The 17,363-nt window shown below is 41.8% G+C and overlaps 1 protein-coding gene across 1 annotated transcript; it reads right to left on the bottom strand.

Moving 5' to 3' along the window:
* Positions 1-364: 364 nt before the first annotated feature.
* PHOSPHO1 (phosphoethanolamine/phosphocholine phosphatase 1) lies at positions 365-16,508 on the bottom strand. The gene is made up of 2 exons (XM_073607815.1): positions 16,358-16,508; positions 365-4,401 (listed from the first exon to the last, which is right to left on the bottom strand). Exon 2 carries the CDS (start codon positions 4,390-4,392, stop codon positions 3,649-3,651), a length of 744 nt encoding a protein of 247 aa, XP_073463916.1. The 5' UTR covers positions 4,393-4,401; positions 16,358-16,508; the 3' UTR covers positions 365-3,648.
* Positions 16,509-17,363: the final 855 nt, after the last annotated feature.

The following is a 17,363-nucleotide window of genomic DNA, read 5'->3' as shown; positions in this document are numbered from 1 at the left end:
TCAACAAAGTAAATAACTGCTGCTAGGCTTTTCTATTAGAAAGCCCACCAAACCCTGCATAACAATTATGGAAGCATCCTTTATTAAATGTTTATTTGTAAAATAAAGATGTTATACTGGGCATGGAAAAAATATATAAACGATTAGTTTATGTAATTGTAAACGTTAAAAAAAAAGTTTCCCTTTAATAATTAAGCCTGTAAGTTTATTTCAGGATTATATTTTCAGGATTCATAAAAAGAGTATTGTCACACACACACATCAAAAGTATTGGGACACCTCCCTTTACAAGCACATTAACTTTAATGGCATCCCAGTCTTAGTCCGTAGGGTTCAATATTGAGTTGGCCAACCCTTTGCAGCTATAACAGCTTCAACTCTTCTGGTAAGACTGTCCACAAGGTTTAGGAGTGTGTCTATGGGAATGTTTGACCATTCTTCCAGAAACACATTTGTGAGGTCAGGCACTGATGTTGGACAAGAAGGGCTGTCTCGCAGTCTCCACTCTAATTCATCCCAAAGGTGTTGTATCAGGTTGAGGTCAGGACTCTGCAGGTCAGTCAAGTTCCTCCACCCCAAACTCGCTCATCCATGTCTTTATGGACCTTGCTTCCCATAGACACACTCCTAAACCTTATGGACAGCCTTCCCAGAAGAGTTAAAGCTGTTATAGCTGCAAAGGGTGGGCCAACTCAATATTGAACCCTACGGACTTAGACTGGGATGCCATTAAAGTTCATGTGCCTGTAAAGGCAGGTGACCCAATACTTTTGACAATATAGTGAGAGAGATATATATATATATTTTTTTCACTTTACATTGTTGCCCAAAACATACCTTCCACATTTACTGCAGACAATTCAGTTAGAAGCCAGTATGTTTTTGAGTTGTGAAGCATATCAGAGCACCTGCAGGAACCCCTTACAATTGTGAGAACATACAAACTGAAAACAGGTGGAGTCCATGTGGGAATTGAATCCAAGGTCCCATTGCTGCAAGGCCACAGTACTAACCACTAAGCTTTTTTCACAGGAAAACATTTGATCTATTAAAAAAAAGGTCTGTGCAATAGGTTTTAACAACTCTGATGAAAAATAAAATATTACTTTTCAGTTACAATAAATATATAAATACAAAGTGTTAAAATACATTGTTCGGTTCTCTGTCTGTGGTTTCTTATTAAAAAAATACAGTACCTGAAGATTTTTCAAAGCCAGGGATGTGTAAATGAATGCTGTAAATGTTCTCCAATGCATGCCTGGATTTTCAGTGTCTAGGAGTTGACCACTGGCAACACAACCAACCCATGCATGGTTATAAAAAAAAAAAAAAAAGAAGACTATTACGATTAAAGCAGGCCATAGATGATGCAATTTTCTTTCCTGCAACCACGGGTTGCAGGAAAGAAAATTGCTAGATTCCATTTGCAACACAGTGTTGATGGGGGAATCCCTCCTGCGGAGCTATTGTGTTCTCCTGGCGGGGGGGACTTCCCTGCCAGGAGAACACACAGTGATTATTGCCAGCGGCTATAGCCCCATGACAATAATCCCATAAAAAAAAAAAAAAAAAAAAAAAACAACAACACAACAGGCTGGTTGTACCCAAGTCGATCGAAGGATCAACTTGGGTAAAATCAGCCTGCCCTTAGATAGTTCCCCGCTGAGCTGGCCGAGATTCGAACCATCTATGGCCGGCTTACCTGATAATAGCCATATAGGTGAGATGATGGTGGGATGTGACTACCAAATGGACTGATACTCAAGTCTCTAGGCATTGTAACTACTACATCATGAAAGACTGGCAATGGTTGTTATCCTACATTTGTGCTCATTATAACTTTAGACCACATATGCCTTTGTCAAAACTGAAAAATCTGAAGCACACATTAGATGTATGAATGAGAGTATATCTGATAGAAGATAAATAGTAAAGAAAAAAAAAAACAAGACTTCTTGAGTCTATGTTAAATATAAGGAAAAATAAAAGTCCTTTGTAGACATAGTTTTAAAAATGAATCTCCAAGCAAACAGCTTACTACAGAATTCAAATACATATAGAATTTTTAGTTTTACCTGCCAGAGGATAGTTGCCATTTTACCATATCCACAGTACTTGTGATCCGGGCGGCGGGCACTAATGCCTAAGTCCGGTTTCGGACCTTCACTGCTGTTAAGCAGTACAGATTGGTAAAGGTCCCACCTTTGTTCATTGGACAAAGAAGGGGCAGCAGCACACTGGTGAACTTAATACTATTCTCACTTTGCTGCTTTACGGATAATCAATGTACTTAGAATAGCTGTATTTCAAAAAACGCATTTAAATGATTATCAATGCGATCATAACTGCATTAAAACAAGTTTTTTTTGTATCAGTCTGGAGTTCAGTCTACATATATTATGTATTGCACTATATCCTCATGCATAAAATTGCTATGTATTTCTATGTAGTTATATAACTTGTGTGGCAGCAATAAATATAAATATGCCTAAGTCTGGACCTGAATGATGGTTCGGAGTGGGGGGGTCATGCAGTATATTAAAGCCCAACTGAACTCCTAGTTTAAAACAGCTCAATAAATACCAAATGCATCAAAAGGAAAGTCTCACATTTGATTTCCTTAAAAAAAAACAATCACAGCCTGGGGGTAGAAAAGTTTGTCCCCTGCCAGCACCCGGAATTGAAATGGCGGATTTAAACTGAAAGTTTGGCTGGGCTTTGAATACTTCCACTGTGTTGCTTTGTTCTGCCAACTTGAAAGTCCTGGTCTGAGCAATGTTTCTCTAAAGCCTCGTACACATGGGCAGAATATTGGCTATGTGCACAGGCCCTTGTTTGACAAAAGCCGATCTCACGGACGGCTTCTATCGAACGAGCTTGCTGGAAAAGCAGCAGGCGATCGGCTCTGATCAGCCAGTGGCTATGAGCGCTGAACGGTGTGTTTTGACATGGGGGGGGGGCTCCTCAGTTGTTTTTTTTTCAAACTTACCGTGTGTACCAGGCTTAACACTCTCCACTGGGTCCAGGTCTCATAAAATGAAGTGGAGAAACTCCTGGCACATACCAAGATTAATATAGAGGCCACAGGTCCTAGAACTTGCTCAAACCTCAGCTGTCAAGCAGGAAGAAGTCAATATTTGAACAATTTGTTTAGGCAATGGTAAAAGCCTGATGCTGGGGTTTGAACCACCCACAAATCACTATAACTGCACCCCTTGCTATTGTTTATGATTGCTTGGTATGATCCAGTGTGATTTTATTAGGCTGACATTCCAGGTGTTTTTTGCTTTGTAGGATTACTACAGCATTCTAATAAAAAAATATTGTGAGGTATTTCAAAGATGCATTGTCATGCATTAGCAATACATGTGAAAAATGTTAAAAAGTCAATGCTATCGATTCTTGTAGAACTCTGATGGCAGAGAAGAAGTAGTTAATAAAACTCTGCAAACCAGTCCATTGACCCTTCAGAAGACATAAGGTTTGAACACTGGCATGAAAAGGTCAACTTTCCAATCCAAAAGAACTGAGGTTGAAAGTTGACATAACTGCATAGTTTAGGATTGATCATGAAGATGGTGCCTAGGATATGAGACTCATAGTAACTATTCTAAGCTAAAGGTGTTCTTGTGAGCTTTTTTTTAATTTTTAATACTTGTTCAAGAGAGCCTGGAGGTACTGTGCAACCACATCAGCAGATTCCCAAGGGACTACTTTAGCCTTAAAGGATCCTTTCTGCTTCTCTTCCATTTTGCGTATCAACTTGTGCATGGGATAACTCTTTCGAGGGAATGTGACGTCTGTGGATGTGAATATGACAGATGGGCAGAAATCGTTGGCTCCATCTCCAACATACAACAGGCTTTCAAACTTGATTCCTTCTTGAGCCCTTTCAGCAAGGTATTCAGTCAAGATCTTCCTCTTGCACATGTTTGCTGGACACTTGGGGCAAGTATGGGTGTGATACGGACCTAGAGTCAAGTATCCGTTCTTCTCCGGCGTAGTAGGGTTGCTAATGACCCTCCGAAAGAGAGAATGATAGCCATAGCCTTTCAGATTGCTCTCAATCCCAAACATGTTGGCATCTGAAACTAGGATAATCTCAAATCGATCTTGGTTCTTGGCCAGGAATCTGAAGAGGGTGGGCATTCCAGGAGAAAGAGGGATCTTCTCGTACACTGCTCTGAGGTCAGTCAACTTGACACCTTTATCTCCAAGATACTTAAACACTCTCTGCATATACTGGTTGTAAAAGCCTTCTTGGAAGGTCTCCCGTAACCAGTCAGGTAGCTCCTCTTCAGGTGCCACCTGAACCACTGAGTCATCACTGTTCTCATTGACAATGGTCTCATCAAAGTCGAAAACCAGGAGGTATTTAAGTCTAGATGCCATCTTGATGACCTACATGTCAAAGAATACAAAAGGTCAGTATTTGTTGCATGAGTAAAGGCATTTTAGCATAAGTCTGGCATTGTGAATTTGAACTTTGACACATTAAAAGAGACCATTTAGTTTTAGATGAATCATTCAGTTTAAGGCCTGCAACAGCATTCATTAATACTGTCCATTTTGCGTTTGTGTTATAGATATACTATATATATCATAAGTTCATCAACTTACCACTGCATAAATGGTCAATGATATACAGAGAGTGTAGCAGAGTACATAAGGTTAAGGTTAAGTTATAACGTAATTCAGAGTGCCTATGGAAACATGGGGGGGGGAGTTGTGCAGCAATGATTCAAGCCCCCTTTGGATCATCAGCAGCTGCCAGTGCCACAGACTAGCAGGCTTAGCTTGGCTATAAACATGGAAAAGGTAGGACAGTGGGACAAGCAGACACTGCCAGCAACGCTTGTCATATGGGGGAATAATGGCGATTCAGGCAGGTTTTCCAACCTGATCAAATGTTCCTCTCTGGAGTGCTCAGGCAATGATTTGACATGGGTCCCACAACACAAGATTATCACCTGATCTAGCCAAAGACTGCAACTGTCATCTCATATGAATGGATTCGCTTTTAGCACATCTATGTGATTGGGGGGGGGGTTCAGCACACACCTTTTTATAAAATGCCTTGCAGGTCGATGATCAGGCCTTCATAAATCTCACAACGCTATCTTCCCCAGTGTCCATTTAAAACTGAATCTGAAAGGGAATAGCTTAATGGCTCCATTTTACCTTTTGGCTAGCACTCATCTAATGCACACCATGGCTTCTTACGGTCTAACACCAGAAGCCACTCAAGATGTCTTTAGCCACCATCTGCAACTGTTCCTTATGAGCCACCAATGTATGGATAGCTGTCCTCAGCTTGTGGGGCCATGTGGGGGCCCTGCTTGTGCCACACGTTGCCACAGCTCCTGGACAAGATGCCCTTAGGGGAGCCTCCAGCTCTCAAGGTTGCACCTCCACATGGCGGTTGTGAGTACTTTTTAGAATAAAATACATTGCTGCTCCTGAAGAGTGGATATAAATACTCCACAAAACACATAGAGCCTTAGTATATGCAATGTTTAAACCGACTATGTATTTTATTTTTATTCGTATGGATATCTGTATGGTTATCAGTAATTTCAAGCAAACTTGAAAGCCTCTACACACTGTCATGGAATTCATGTTCCTATATGTATATAGATGAATTTTACTGTTTTATTATGTATTTTGCTGTATGAATTTTCAATATGATTTACATTACATATACTGTTTTTTGCCCCCCTACTGGTGAATGCATGTTTCATTCAAAGTCCCACCCTGTTCTCCTTTTTTCTATAATTGCATCCCAGTCTTAGTCAGTAGGGTTCAATATTGAGTTGGCCCACCCTTTGCAGCTATAACAGCTTCATATCTTCAGCAGTCTCTGTTCTAATACATCCCAAAGATGTTTTATCAGGTTGAGGTCAGGACTCTGTACAGGCCAGTCAAGTTCCTCCACCCCAAACTCGCTCATTCATGTCTTTTGTGCACTGGTCCAAATCATTTTGTGAAGGGGGATTATGGTGTGGGGTTGTTTTTTAGGGGTTGGGCTTGACCCCTTAGTTCCAGTGAAGGGAACTCTTAAGGCATCAGCATACCAAGACATTTTGGACAATTTCATGCTCCCAACTTTGTAAGAACAGTTTGGGAATGGCCCCTTTCTGTTTAAACATGACTGCGCAACAGTGCACAAAGCAAGGTCCATAAAGACATGAATGAGCGAGTTTGGGGTGGAGGAACTTGACTGGTCTGCACAGAGTCCTAACCTCAACCCCTTTGGGATAAATTAGAGCAGAGGTCCAACATCAGTGCCTGACCTCACAAATGCGTTTCTGGAAGAATGGTCAAACATTCCCATAAACACGCTCCTAAACCTTGTGGACAGCCTTCCCAGAAGAGTTGAAGCTTTTTTTTTTTCTTAATCTTGACTTGGTTTGCAAGCATTGTCTCGCAAGACGAGCAGGATTCAAGCCTCTGAGGTGTGCAGTACTTCATGTGGCCAGAGGTGCGGGGGCACCGGTGATGCTCGGAGACACTCAGAGATGCTGCGTTCCCAAGTGTCACCGAGTGTCTCCGGCACCCCCCCCACCTCTGGCCACATGCGGTACTGCATACACTAGCAGTGACACTGGAAGGAATTATCTGAGTTTCCGTTGATTCCTATGGGGAAACTTGCTTTGATATACGAGTGCTTTGAATTACAAGCATTCTTCTGGAACAGATTATGCTTGTAATCCAAGGTACTACTTTATAGCTTATTCCTTGCTCTCCCAGAAGCTGGTGCTCTTCTCTCACTCAAGGGTTGTAGACGGGCCCTTGCCAGCTTCACGTACGGTGCAGGACTGCTGGCCATGAAGACATGTGCATGAAGACATTGGAGTGCCTGCAATCGACAGAGCAATGAAGATTTTTGGCTTTGGGGGGCCAGTTGTGCAGCTTGGAGAAAGTCCCCAAAACCCCAAAACTAGTGGGTTCTGAGAGGAGTTTTTCAGCTGTAAAAATGCTCTAACGTCAAAAAACACTGGAAAAAAGCCGATAAATGTTCAAAAACGGCTCACCAGCGTTTGACATTTTTGATCCACTGGTAAAAAAAAAAAAAAAAGGCTAACGCAGAAAAACGCTAAAAACACTATTGCAAAACCGTTGAAAAACTCACTGCAAAGCTACTGCCGTTTTTAAAACGTTATTATAATGTCCAGTGTGCATGAGGCCTAATTATTATGAGGATTGCATAACTATATCTAATACAAATCAACATTCCAAGAAATTATAGAACAGATTTGACCATACATTGTACCCAGACTCAGAGCAGCATTAGAAACCAAATTGTATGTTTATAGAAGGCAATCGGGGAAAAAAACTTTGGAAAATGGTTGAAAACAAAGCGGCCTTTTCATGATATATGATTCAATATACCAAAAATCTTTTAGGCAATTTCAACCACCAACTTTCAATCACAAAAAGATGAAATCTCTGAACTTTTGTGATGGTTTCATAATGTTGATATAAACCATTGGTGATTGTTTGCAAAAATTATTTTGGCGTGTTTCCAGTTAAAAGCTGTAAAAAGTGGCTGAACTTGTCTGAAAATATCCATTTGTATGGCCAGCAATACAGCTACAGAGAAACCATAGATCTTCACAGCTGGACATCTACTTGAAGGCCAGGTTCTTCAGCAGCCATATACACTTTTGTCAGCCTAAAACTGTATGTTTGTATGAAAATTCACTAGCTATGATTACATGGCTGTTTCCTGCAGCAGGATGTCTCTTCATAGGAGCAATGACTGTGTAATGCTTAGGCAACGCCAGTTTTCTGCAAGTCATGCTACAGCTGTCCTAGCACTGTTCGGCAGGCTTATCCAGCAGTCCTGTACAGTACTCGGCACACTTTTCTCTCACCAATGACCCTTATTTCCACTTTGAGGCACTCAAATTTTGGGACTTTAAATGAGGCACATATGTGGTGTGCCTCCTTCCTAGTACATGTAGATAACGAAGGAAAAATGGGACTTTAAATGAGGTTGTTGACATTGTGGAGGTGAAATGAAAAAAGTACAAATTTATTAATCATAGATGATTAATAAATTTGTACTTTTTTCAATTCACCTCCACAATGTCAACAACCTCATTTAAAGTCCCATTTTTCCTTCGTTATCTACATTCATTTATAGCCCGAACCCACAATTAAAAGGATCAGCCCACCCAAAACTCATGCACTATATTGTCAAAAGTATTGGTATGTCTGCCTTTACAATATTGGCACGATTGCCTTCGCACGCACAGGAACTTTAATGGCATCCCAATCTTAGTCCGCTGGGTTCAATATTGAGTTGGCCCAGGCTTTGCAGCTATAACAGCTTCAACTCTTCTGGGAAGGCTGTCCACAAGGTTTAGGAGTGTGTCTATGGGAATGTTTGACCATTCTTCCAGAAGCGCATTTGTGAGGTCAGGAACTGGCTCACAGTCTCCGCTCTAATTCATCCCAAAGGTGTTCTATTGAGTTAAGGGCATGATTCTGTGCAGGCCAGTCAAGTTCCTCCACCCCAAACTCGCTCATCAATGTCTTTATGGAACTTGCTTTGTGCACTGGTCTAAATTATTTGGTGGGGGGGTGATTATGGTGTAGGGTTGTTTTTCAAGGGTTAGGCCCCTTAGTTCCAGTGAAGGGAAATCTTAATGCGTCAGCATACCAAGACATTTTGGACAATTTCATGCTCCCAACTTTTTGGGTACAGTTTGGGGATGGCCCCTTCCTGTTCCAACATGACTGCGCACCAGTGCACAAAGCAAGGTCCATAGAGACATGGATGAGCGAGTTTGGGGTGGAGGAACTTGACTGGCCTGCACAGAGCCCTGGCCTAAACCCGATAGAACACCTTTGAGATGAATTAGAGTAGAGACTGCGAGTCTGTCCAAATCAGCGCCTGACCTCACAAAATGCGCTCATGGAAGAATGGTCAAACAATCCCATAGACACCCTCCTAAAGCTTGTAGACAGCCTTCTGAGAAGAGTTGAAGCTGTTATAGCTACAAAGGGTGGGCCAACTCAATATTAAACCCTACGGACTAAGACTAGGATGCCATTAAAGTTCATGTGCGTGTCCCAATACTTTTGACAATATAGTGTATTTCTGTTTTTGGTGGATGCTAGAGAATAAAAGTTGACCATAGACAATTCGAAGCATGCATGGGCAGGCTGAATGCACCCAAGTTGATCGATTTATCAACTTGGATCCAACCAGACGCTGGATTTTTCATGAGATTATTGCTAATGACTGTTATAGCCACTGGCAATAATCACTGTGTGCTCCTAACAGGGGCAGCTTCCCCCTCTCCCCCGCCGAGAGAACACAATGGCTCCGCAGGAGGGATTCCCCCATCAACACAGTCAGTGTTGCAGGAAAGGAAATTGCTCTATCTATAGCCAGCTTTAAAAGTAACAGTTTCTTATCTCCCTAGGGGACTCTATTGGTAAGGTACTTTGGAGAATGTAACAGGAGTATTTGGAACATGCAAATCTCCCAGATGTCCAGAGTCGGGAATTACAGCAGAGAGCTCTCACTGTTGGAGCATCCAAGATGTATAAGAAACCAGGGACTGATTTAGCCTTCCAGGCTCCACCTATGGGTCAATATCACTTTTTAGTGATATTTTATTAATCATTGTATATAAATGATTATTTACCTGATTTTTGTGCAAAAATAACGTTTAGCTGGCATTCAGGCCTACTGCAGCCCCAAAAGCATGCACAAACTTTTAATAACACATTATCAATATGACTCAGTGGGGTTGATTTACTAAAGGCAAAAAGACTGTGCACTTTGGAAAGTGCAGTTGCACAAGGCAAGAGCAGTTGCTCCAGAGTTTAGTAAATGAGCAGAAGCTCTGCTGACTTTCATCAACCAATCATGTGCAAGCAAAAATGCTGTTTTTTTTAATTTTCCTTGCATGTGATTGGCTATTCTTTGCAAAGTGAAGCTTTACCTCATTTACTAAGCTCTGGAGCAACTGCACTTGCAGAGTGCAATTGCACTTTCCAAGGTGCACAGTCTATTGGCCTTTAGTAAATCAACCCCAGTGGCATAGTGCTTTTCAATACTAGGGTCCCTGGTTTGAAATCCTCTGGTGTCTGTCCAAACTGACCCTAGTATGTGTATGCATGTGAGATAGGGACCTTAGATTGTAAGCTCCTTGGGGGCAGGGACTGTTGTGAATGTAAAGTATGTAAAGCGCTGTTTAAATTGTTGGTGCTTTAAAAATACTTGTAATAAATGAATGCTGTGACCACAGCTAGCCATGCAACAATGGACCCTCTCAAATCTCCACATGCTGCGCATTGCAAATCTACTCACCTGCTGAAAAATAATCCTTAAAGAGGAACTTCAGTCCTCTTTAGGTTTGGCACCACCAACTTTTTTTTTTCTGGTGCTTGCGAAGATGTGCCAAAGACCAGGGAGAAGAATGTTCCTTACACTGGTGGTCTTTGGGCAGAATGCCCCCTATATTGATAGTTATTGGAAAGAATGCTCCTTACATTGTTGGTCAATGGAAAGAATGCTCCTTACATTGGCGGTCAATGGAAAGAATGCTCCTTACATTGGCAGTCAATGGAAAGAATGCTCCTTACATTGGCGGTCAATGGAAAGAATGCTCCTTACATTGGCGGTCAATGGATAGAATGCTTGTAATATTGGTGTTCAGTGGGAAGAATGCCCCTTACTTTAATGGTCAATGGAAAGAATGTTTCTTACATTGGTGGTTAGTGGGGAGAATATACCTTACATTGGTGGTTAGTGGGGAGAATGTCCCTTACATTGGTGGTCAGTGGGAAGAATTCTCCTTGTATTGGTGGTCAGTGGGAAGAATGCTCCTTACATTGGCGGTCAATGGAAAGAATGCTCCTTACATTGGTGGTCAATGGATAGAATGTCCCTTACATTGGTGGTCAATGGATAGAATGCCCCTTACATTGGTGGTCACTGGGAAGAATGCCCCTTACATTGGTGGTCAATGGATAGAATGCCCCTTACATTGGTGGTCAATGGGAAGAATGCTTGTAATATTGGTGTTCAGTGGGAGGAATGCCCTTTACTTTAATGGTCAATGGGAAGAATGTTCCTTACATTGGTGGTCAGTGGGGAGAATATTCCTTACATTGGTGGTTAGTGGGAAAAATGCTCCTTATATTGGTGGTCATTGGGAAGGTGTTTCTTTACATTTATGTCAAGCGGGAAGAAAGCTATAGTACAGCTTTTACGAATGGAGAAGGGGCAGAAAGGGTGGACACATTCAGCACTCTTGATGAATGCTCGTCATGGGTCCCTCATTTCAATTATTCCATTGCAGCACCAGAAGATCATAGCTGTGGGGTTATGAGAGGGGGGGAGAGGACTTTGGTTTTTAACAATGACAGCCGGCATCAGCACGGGGACAGTTCAGAATAAAAGTACTGTCCCTTGCGCAAATTTAAAAAAGAAAGTTACCTAAAATTAGGCTTTTGTTTTACATATAATCAGCACACAAACTAAATGAACAGAAAGCAAACAATAAATTCAAACTGCCAATGATGTTTTATGCTACCCTCCAACAGCTGCCCTCTACAGATATGCCTGTATAGTAAACTGAGCTCTGGTCCTAGAGACTGGAAATTGAAGCAGGACATTCAAAAATGTGTATATAGATCCTGCCATGGCAGATCATTCTTTGCTGTAGGACTGTCCTTCAAATCCAGCATCAGGTGACCTTAGGACTGAGCTTAACCACACTGATATCACTTCACAATTAATAATTAATGTCAGACAGTATCAAATAGCTAAATAGAAAATTCAAGCACACTTTTCTGCTGTTCTACTGTGTTAAACCAGCCTTTCTCAGCCTTTTCATCCCCTTAGGAAACCCTATCATTTGTTTAGGTTATCAGGGAACCTCTGCTAAAATCGATTATACCTACAGCTCATGGTGTGATCAATAAGTTGAAGAAAGTTTTAAATAAAATAAGCAATATGGTGTGCATAGCGTATTTCCCAGGTGGATCATTTTGTTACAAACCTTCTGCAAAACTAATTTCAATAATATTCTTGAAATACCGGTAAATAATAACTGCAGAAAAAAAAGGGGGAGATAGTAAAAATTGTGGTGTATTTTAACATTAATGGTCATTGTAGAAGTGACCCCTTACATTGTTGCTTAATTGAAAATTGCCCCCTTGCATTGTTGGTCAGTGTAGGTGGGAAATCAATCCTACATTGCTTACTGTTCAAGAAACCCCTAGCAACCTCAAGATGAACCCTGGTTGTTTCAAATAATTGTGCTAAAGTGTATTTGTCATTGAAAAAGTATGGGGCTACCAGTGGTGATCTCTTGTTAAAAATGCTAGTCACTTGGCCCCAATATGCCTGGCTCACTGGCCATGAAAGAAGAAAAAATTCAGAACTCCTGATCAGTATACTTAGTAACTGGGGAAGTATCGAAGCCAGGGCATCAACCAAAAAAACAGACACTTGGCATTTTCAGAAAGAGAGATTAACTTTGGCAATATATGAGCATCACTCCTGACAGAGTTCCTAGAAAAAGATCAGTGTACTCCAAAGTGCTTGTCTGGACAGTTTGTTTTGATTGAATGCCCCCGTGTCTAATTATCTAACGGCTTGGGTCTCCTAGGAGTTACAATAGGCCTGAGCTTCCAAGATCAAGCTAAGAATTTTGTCAAGGAGATCTAGTTCCTGGGTTCCCAAAGAGATTACAGAAAGCACAAGCCATAGCTAAAATACCTGTTCTAGGTGGGCTATTCCTTTACAGAGACTATAGAGGGTCATATAGTACATTTTGCACTAGCATTTTTGAAACATTAGCTGTGACATTGCACGTATATCTCTCTTGACAGGTTTCCTAGTCTTTCAGTTATGGTTTGTTTTCCGTAATCTCTCTTGGAAACCAGGAACCAGATCTCCTTGATAAATATGATTATCTGGGTGGACAGTTTCAGATTTTAGTGTATGCCCCTGGGTCTAATTATCCAAAGGCTTGTGTCTCCGAGGAGCTCCAATAGTGACATCTCTACATCTGAGCTTCCGAGAATGAACTGGGAACGTCATCAAGGAAATCTGGTTCCTGTTTTCCCAGAGAGATTACAGAAAACACAAGCCAGAACTAAAATACCTGTCCTGAGTGGACTAATCCTTTAAACAATGATTTGTCTACCCCAAAATGATTATCTGGGTGGACAGTTTTGGTTTTTAATGTATGCCCCTGGGTCTAATTATCCAAAGGCTTGTGTCTCCGAGACGCTCCAACAGTGATATCTCTATACCTGAGCTTCCGAGAACAAACTGGGAACATCATCAAGGAAATCTGGTTCCCGTTTTCCCAGAGAGATTACAGAAAACACAAGCCATAGCTAAAACACCTGTCCTGCGTGGACTAATCCTTGAGGCCTCATGCACACTGCACATTAAAATAACGTTATAAAAACACCAGTAGCTTTGCAGTGAGTTTTTCAACGTTTTTGCAATAGCGTTTATTAGCGTTTTTTTTTTCAATGGACCAAAAACGCCAAGAAAACGCTGGTGAGGTGTGTTTTTGAGCATTTATCTGCGTTTTTTTGAGGTTAGAAAGTTTTTACAGCTGAAAACAGCTGAAAAACTCCTCTCAGAACCCACTAGTTTTGTCCCCAGCCAAAAACTGCCGATAACAGCCTATGTCTGCATGGACACATAGGATAACATGATGGGGAGTTTATTGACTGTAGAAAAAAACGTCAAGCCAAAAACAGCTGCTGTACAAACTTCCAAAAACGTCCAGTGTGCATGAGGCCTTAAACAAAGATCTGTCTACCCCAAGGTGATCAGAGTAAACAGTATTGTGTTTGAGTGCATTCAGCTAAGTCTAATTATTTAATGGCATGCATCTCTTAAGCGCTTTGTTAGGAATCTCTACACCGGAGCTCGAAGACTGAGCTGGGAACTTCATCAAAGAGATATGGTTTTTTGGTTCTCAAAGAGATTTCCGAAAACCATAGCTAAAGCTGGCTGTACACTAGCAAAACTTAATTTGAAGTGATACTTTTAGAAATATTTGTTCGATTTTCTAATTAAATTGACATTTATTTTTTTACCACAGAGATGAGAAAATTCAAAGGAGTGGGGATGGGATATTTTTCTCAAAGGAATTTTTAACAGCGTTTGTGTTTTTTGTTCGAAACGACATTTGTCCAGTTACTGATTGTACAAAGAATTTTCTTACAAATTCTCATACGAACATTTGTCTAAAAATCTACTAGTGTATAGCCAGCTTAAAAAAACTTCTTCTGGGAAGACTAATTCTTTAATAAACGATTAGTCTACTCCAGGGTGGAGTACCATATACTGCATTTTGCACTAGCATTTACAGAAAAAGATTGGCTGTGGCAATGTAGGTATACTTCTTCTGACAGATATCCTAGGAAGGATCAATATATCCCAAGGTTATTATCAGGTTGACAGTTTCATTTTTGATTGTAAGCCCCTAAGTCTAATGAATGATGTCTCCTATGAGCTCCAATGGTGACATCTCTACCCCAGAGCTCCCTAGACCGAGCTGGGGACCTCAAGGAGATCTGGATCCTGGATTCCCAAAGAGATTACAAAAAACCCAAGCCATAACTAGAAGACTTATTCTGGGTGGACTTATTTTAGGACCTCCAATGGTGACATCTCTACACCTGAGATTCCAAGAGCAAGCTGGGGACTTTGTCAAAGAGATCTGGTTCCTTGGCTCCCGATGAAATTACAGAAAACCCAAGCCATGACTAAAAGACCTGTTCTGGGTGGACTAACTTTAGGAGCTCCAATGGTGACATCTCTACACAACTACATCTACACAGGACTAAAAGACCTGTCCTGGGTAGACTAATCATAACTGCTCCAATGGTGATATCTCTACAACAGAGCTTCCAAGACCAAGCTGGGCACTTCGTCATGGAGATCCGATTCCTGGATTCCCATAGAGGTTACAGAAAACCCAAGCCATAACTAAAAGATCTGTCCTTGGTGGACTAATCTTAGGGGCTCCAATGGTAACATCTCTACATCAGAGCTTACAAGAGCAAGCTGGGGACTTTGTCAAACAGATCTGGTTCCTGGAAAACATTACAGAAAACCCAAGCCATGACTAAAAAGGCCTGTTCTGGGTGGACTAAATGTAGGTGCTCCAATGTAGACATCTCTACACCAGAGCTTTCAAGGACAGGCTGGGGACTTCAGGAACCCAGGAATTGGATCTCCTTGATGAAGTGATTACAGAAAACCAAGCCATGACTAAAAGACCTGTTCTGCATGGACTAATCTTAGGAGCTCCAATGGTGACATCTCTACACAACTACATCTACACAGGACCAAAAAGATCTGTCCTGGGTGGACAAATCTTAGGAGCTCCAATGGTGACATCTCTACACAACTACATCTACACAGGACCAAAAAGATCTGTCCTGGGTGGACAAATCTTAGGAGCTCCAATGGTGACATCTCTACACAACTACATCTACACAGGACTAAAAAGATCTGTCCTGGGTGGACAAATCTTAGGAGCTCCAATGGTCACATCTCTATACCAGCGCTTCAAAGTCTAAGCTGGGGACTTTAATAGAGATTTGGTTCCTGGGTTCCCAGATAGATGAAACAAAAGGCATCGCTAAAAGACCTGATATAGGTGGACTAATCCTTTAAGCAGAGACCATGGAGCACCATATCCTCAAAACACGGTGCATGAGCCCTTTGAGAAAAGACCAAGCAGCCCTTTACAACCAAGTAGTCTAAATTGGAATATACTTTGTTACATTTTAAGATGCTGTTCTGCAATGATATGGATGTCAAGAGGACCCAGAGAACATTGATCATCTGTGATCAGAAATTCAACATGCATTACAAAAAAGGGATTTTACCATACAAGCCATCAGTTGTAGAAGGACATTGATGAGCCTATCTCTGAAGATGAGGGACATTCCCAAGGACAGCATATATCTCCTGAGACTATCTATGTAAACCATTACACCCTTGTTGCTGGCAGCCTACTGTCATTCAGCAATGGCCCCTCTATACCCCTCTGATGCAGCAAGCCTGGCACCAATAACCTTGCCATTCATACACTTTAATGGTGACACCCCTTGAAGCATCACAATGGAGGTGTATGGCCACAGAACAGATCAGGGTCCCTATTATATGACTCCCATGCATAGTATTCTCCGTCCCTACACTGGCTGCTCTCACTCCTTGCTTTGCCCTCTAGCAAGTTAACCCCCTCGTTTCCCCTAGTGGTATCTCCCCCTGCCATTGCTACCAGTGAAGGTCAGGATAGACCAAACCAAATACAGGGGTGCTGGAGGGGATCAGTTAGAGCCATCTTACGTTGGGTTCTTGAGGGCTCCGATCTTCTGCCGGCTCAGCTGATGTCCGTTCAGTACCTTGTTACCTTCTCCGGTATCTTATATCCAGAGGAGACGGGAACCGGCTGCATCACGTCACAGCCCCAACAGCCAATACCGGCTCAGATCGGTGATCAGAGGACGCCGCAACGGGGAGGGGCGGCCAACAGCCCATGGCAGCTAAACAACGCCCACTTCCATTCACAAGCTGCCAGGTGGGCGGGAGAGGAGGCTGCGGATGAACGCCCACCTGCGATAACCACGCCCCAGTGGCTTAAATAACAAGCTCGCCTTATCGCCAGCTTTGTGTTATGTGATAAGACGTTGTGTGTGATGAGTGTGAGCGGGGCCCCGGGGGGCCACACAGGCGAGTGGAGCCTGCAGATCAGTAACAATCACCATCGCTTAACACTAGACAATGGTGGAACATTACGTATTAGATCAGGAATAAAGTGCTCTGTTAAGATCCTATTTATTGCTAAAACTTTGTTTTGGATACTGTAGAAAAAGAATAAAAACTTTTTGAATAACGCTGTTTTTTGCTGTGTCCCCTTAGGGAGCTTCTCCTTCAGTTCCTTTGCTGCTTTTTTTGCTATTTGCCCTACAGAGATAACCCTTCACTTCCTGCCCTGGTCCTGGATTTTGTTTTTTGCTGTCTCCCCTTAAAACATTTTTCTTCATTTCCTGTCCTGGATTTTTTTTTTCTTTTGCAGTTTCCCTTTAGAGATTTCCCTTCACTTCCTGTCCTGGATTTTTTATTCTATGTTTATTTTTTTTGCTGTGTTCCCTTGGGGAGATTTTCCTTAACTTCCGGTCCTGAATACTCCTTAGGGGGATTTCCCTTCATTTCCTGTCCTGGATTTTTTTTTGCTGTTTCCCCATAGGGAGATTTTCCTTCACTTCCTGAATATTTTTTCTGTATCCTCATAGAGAGATTTCCCTTCACTTCCTGCCCTTGATTTTTTTTTCCCGTGTCCCCCTGCAGATCA

Source organism: Aquarana catesbeiana, linkage group LG12 (genome assembly GCF_042186555.1).
Source record: "Aquarana catesbeiana isolate 2022-GZ linkage group LG12, ASM4218655v1, whole genome shotgun sequence".
In the NCBI taxonomy this organism is placed as follows: Eukaryota; Metazoa; Chordata; class Amphibia; order Anura; family Ranidae; genus Aquarana; species Aquarana catesbeiana.
The sequence above is the reverse complement of the archived record's forward strand: the minus strand, read 5'-3'. Positions and strand labels throughout refer to the sequence as shown.

What these genes read in the sequence shown, in the direction of transcription:
- PHOSPHO1 (XM_073607815.1), bottom strand. Translation starts at nt 4,392, where the DNA reads ATGGCATCTAGACTTAAATACCTCCTGGTTTTCGACTTTGATGAGACC.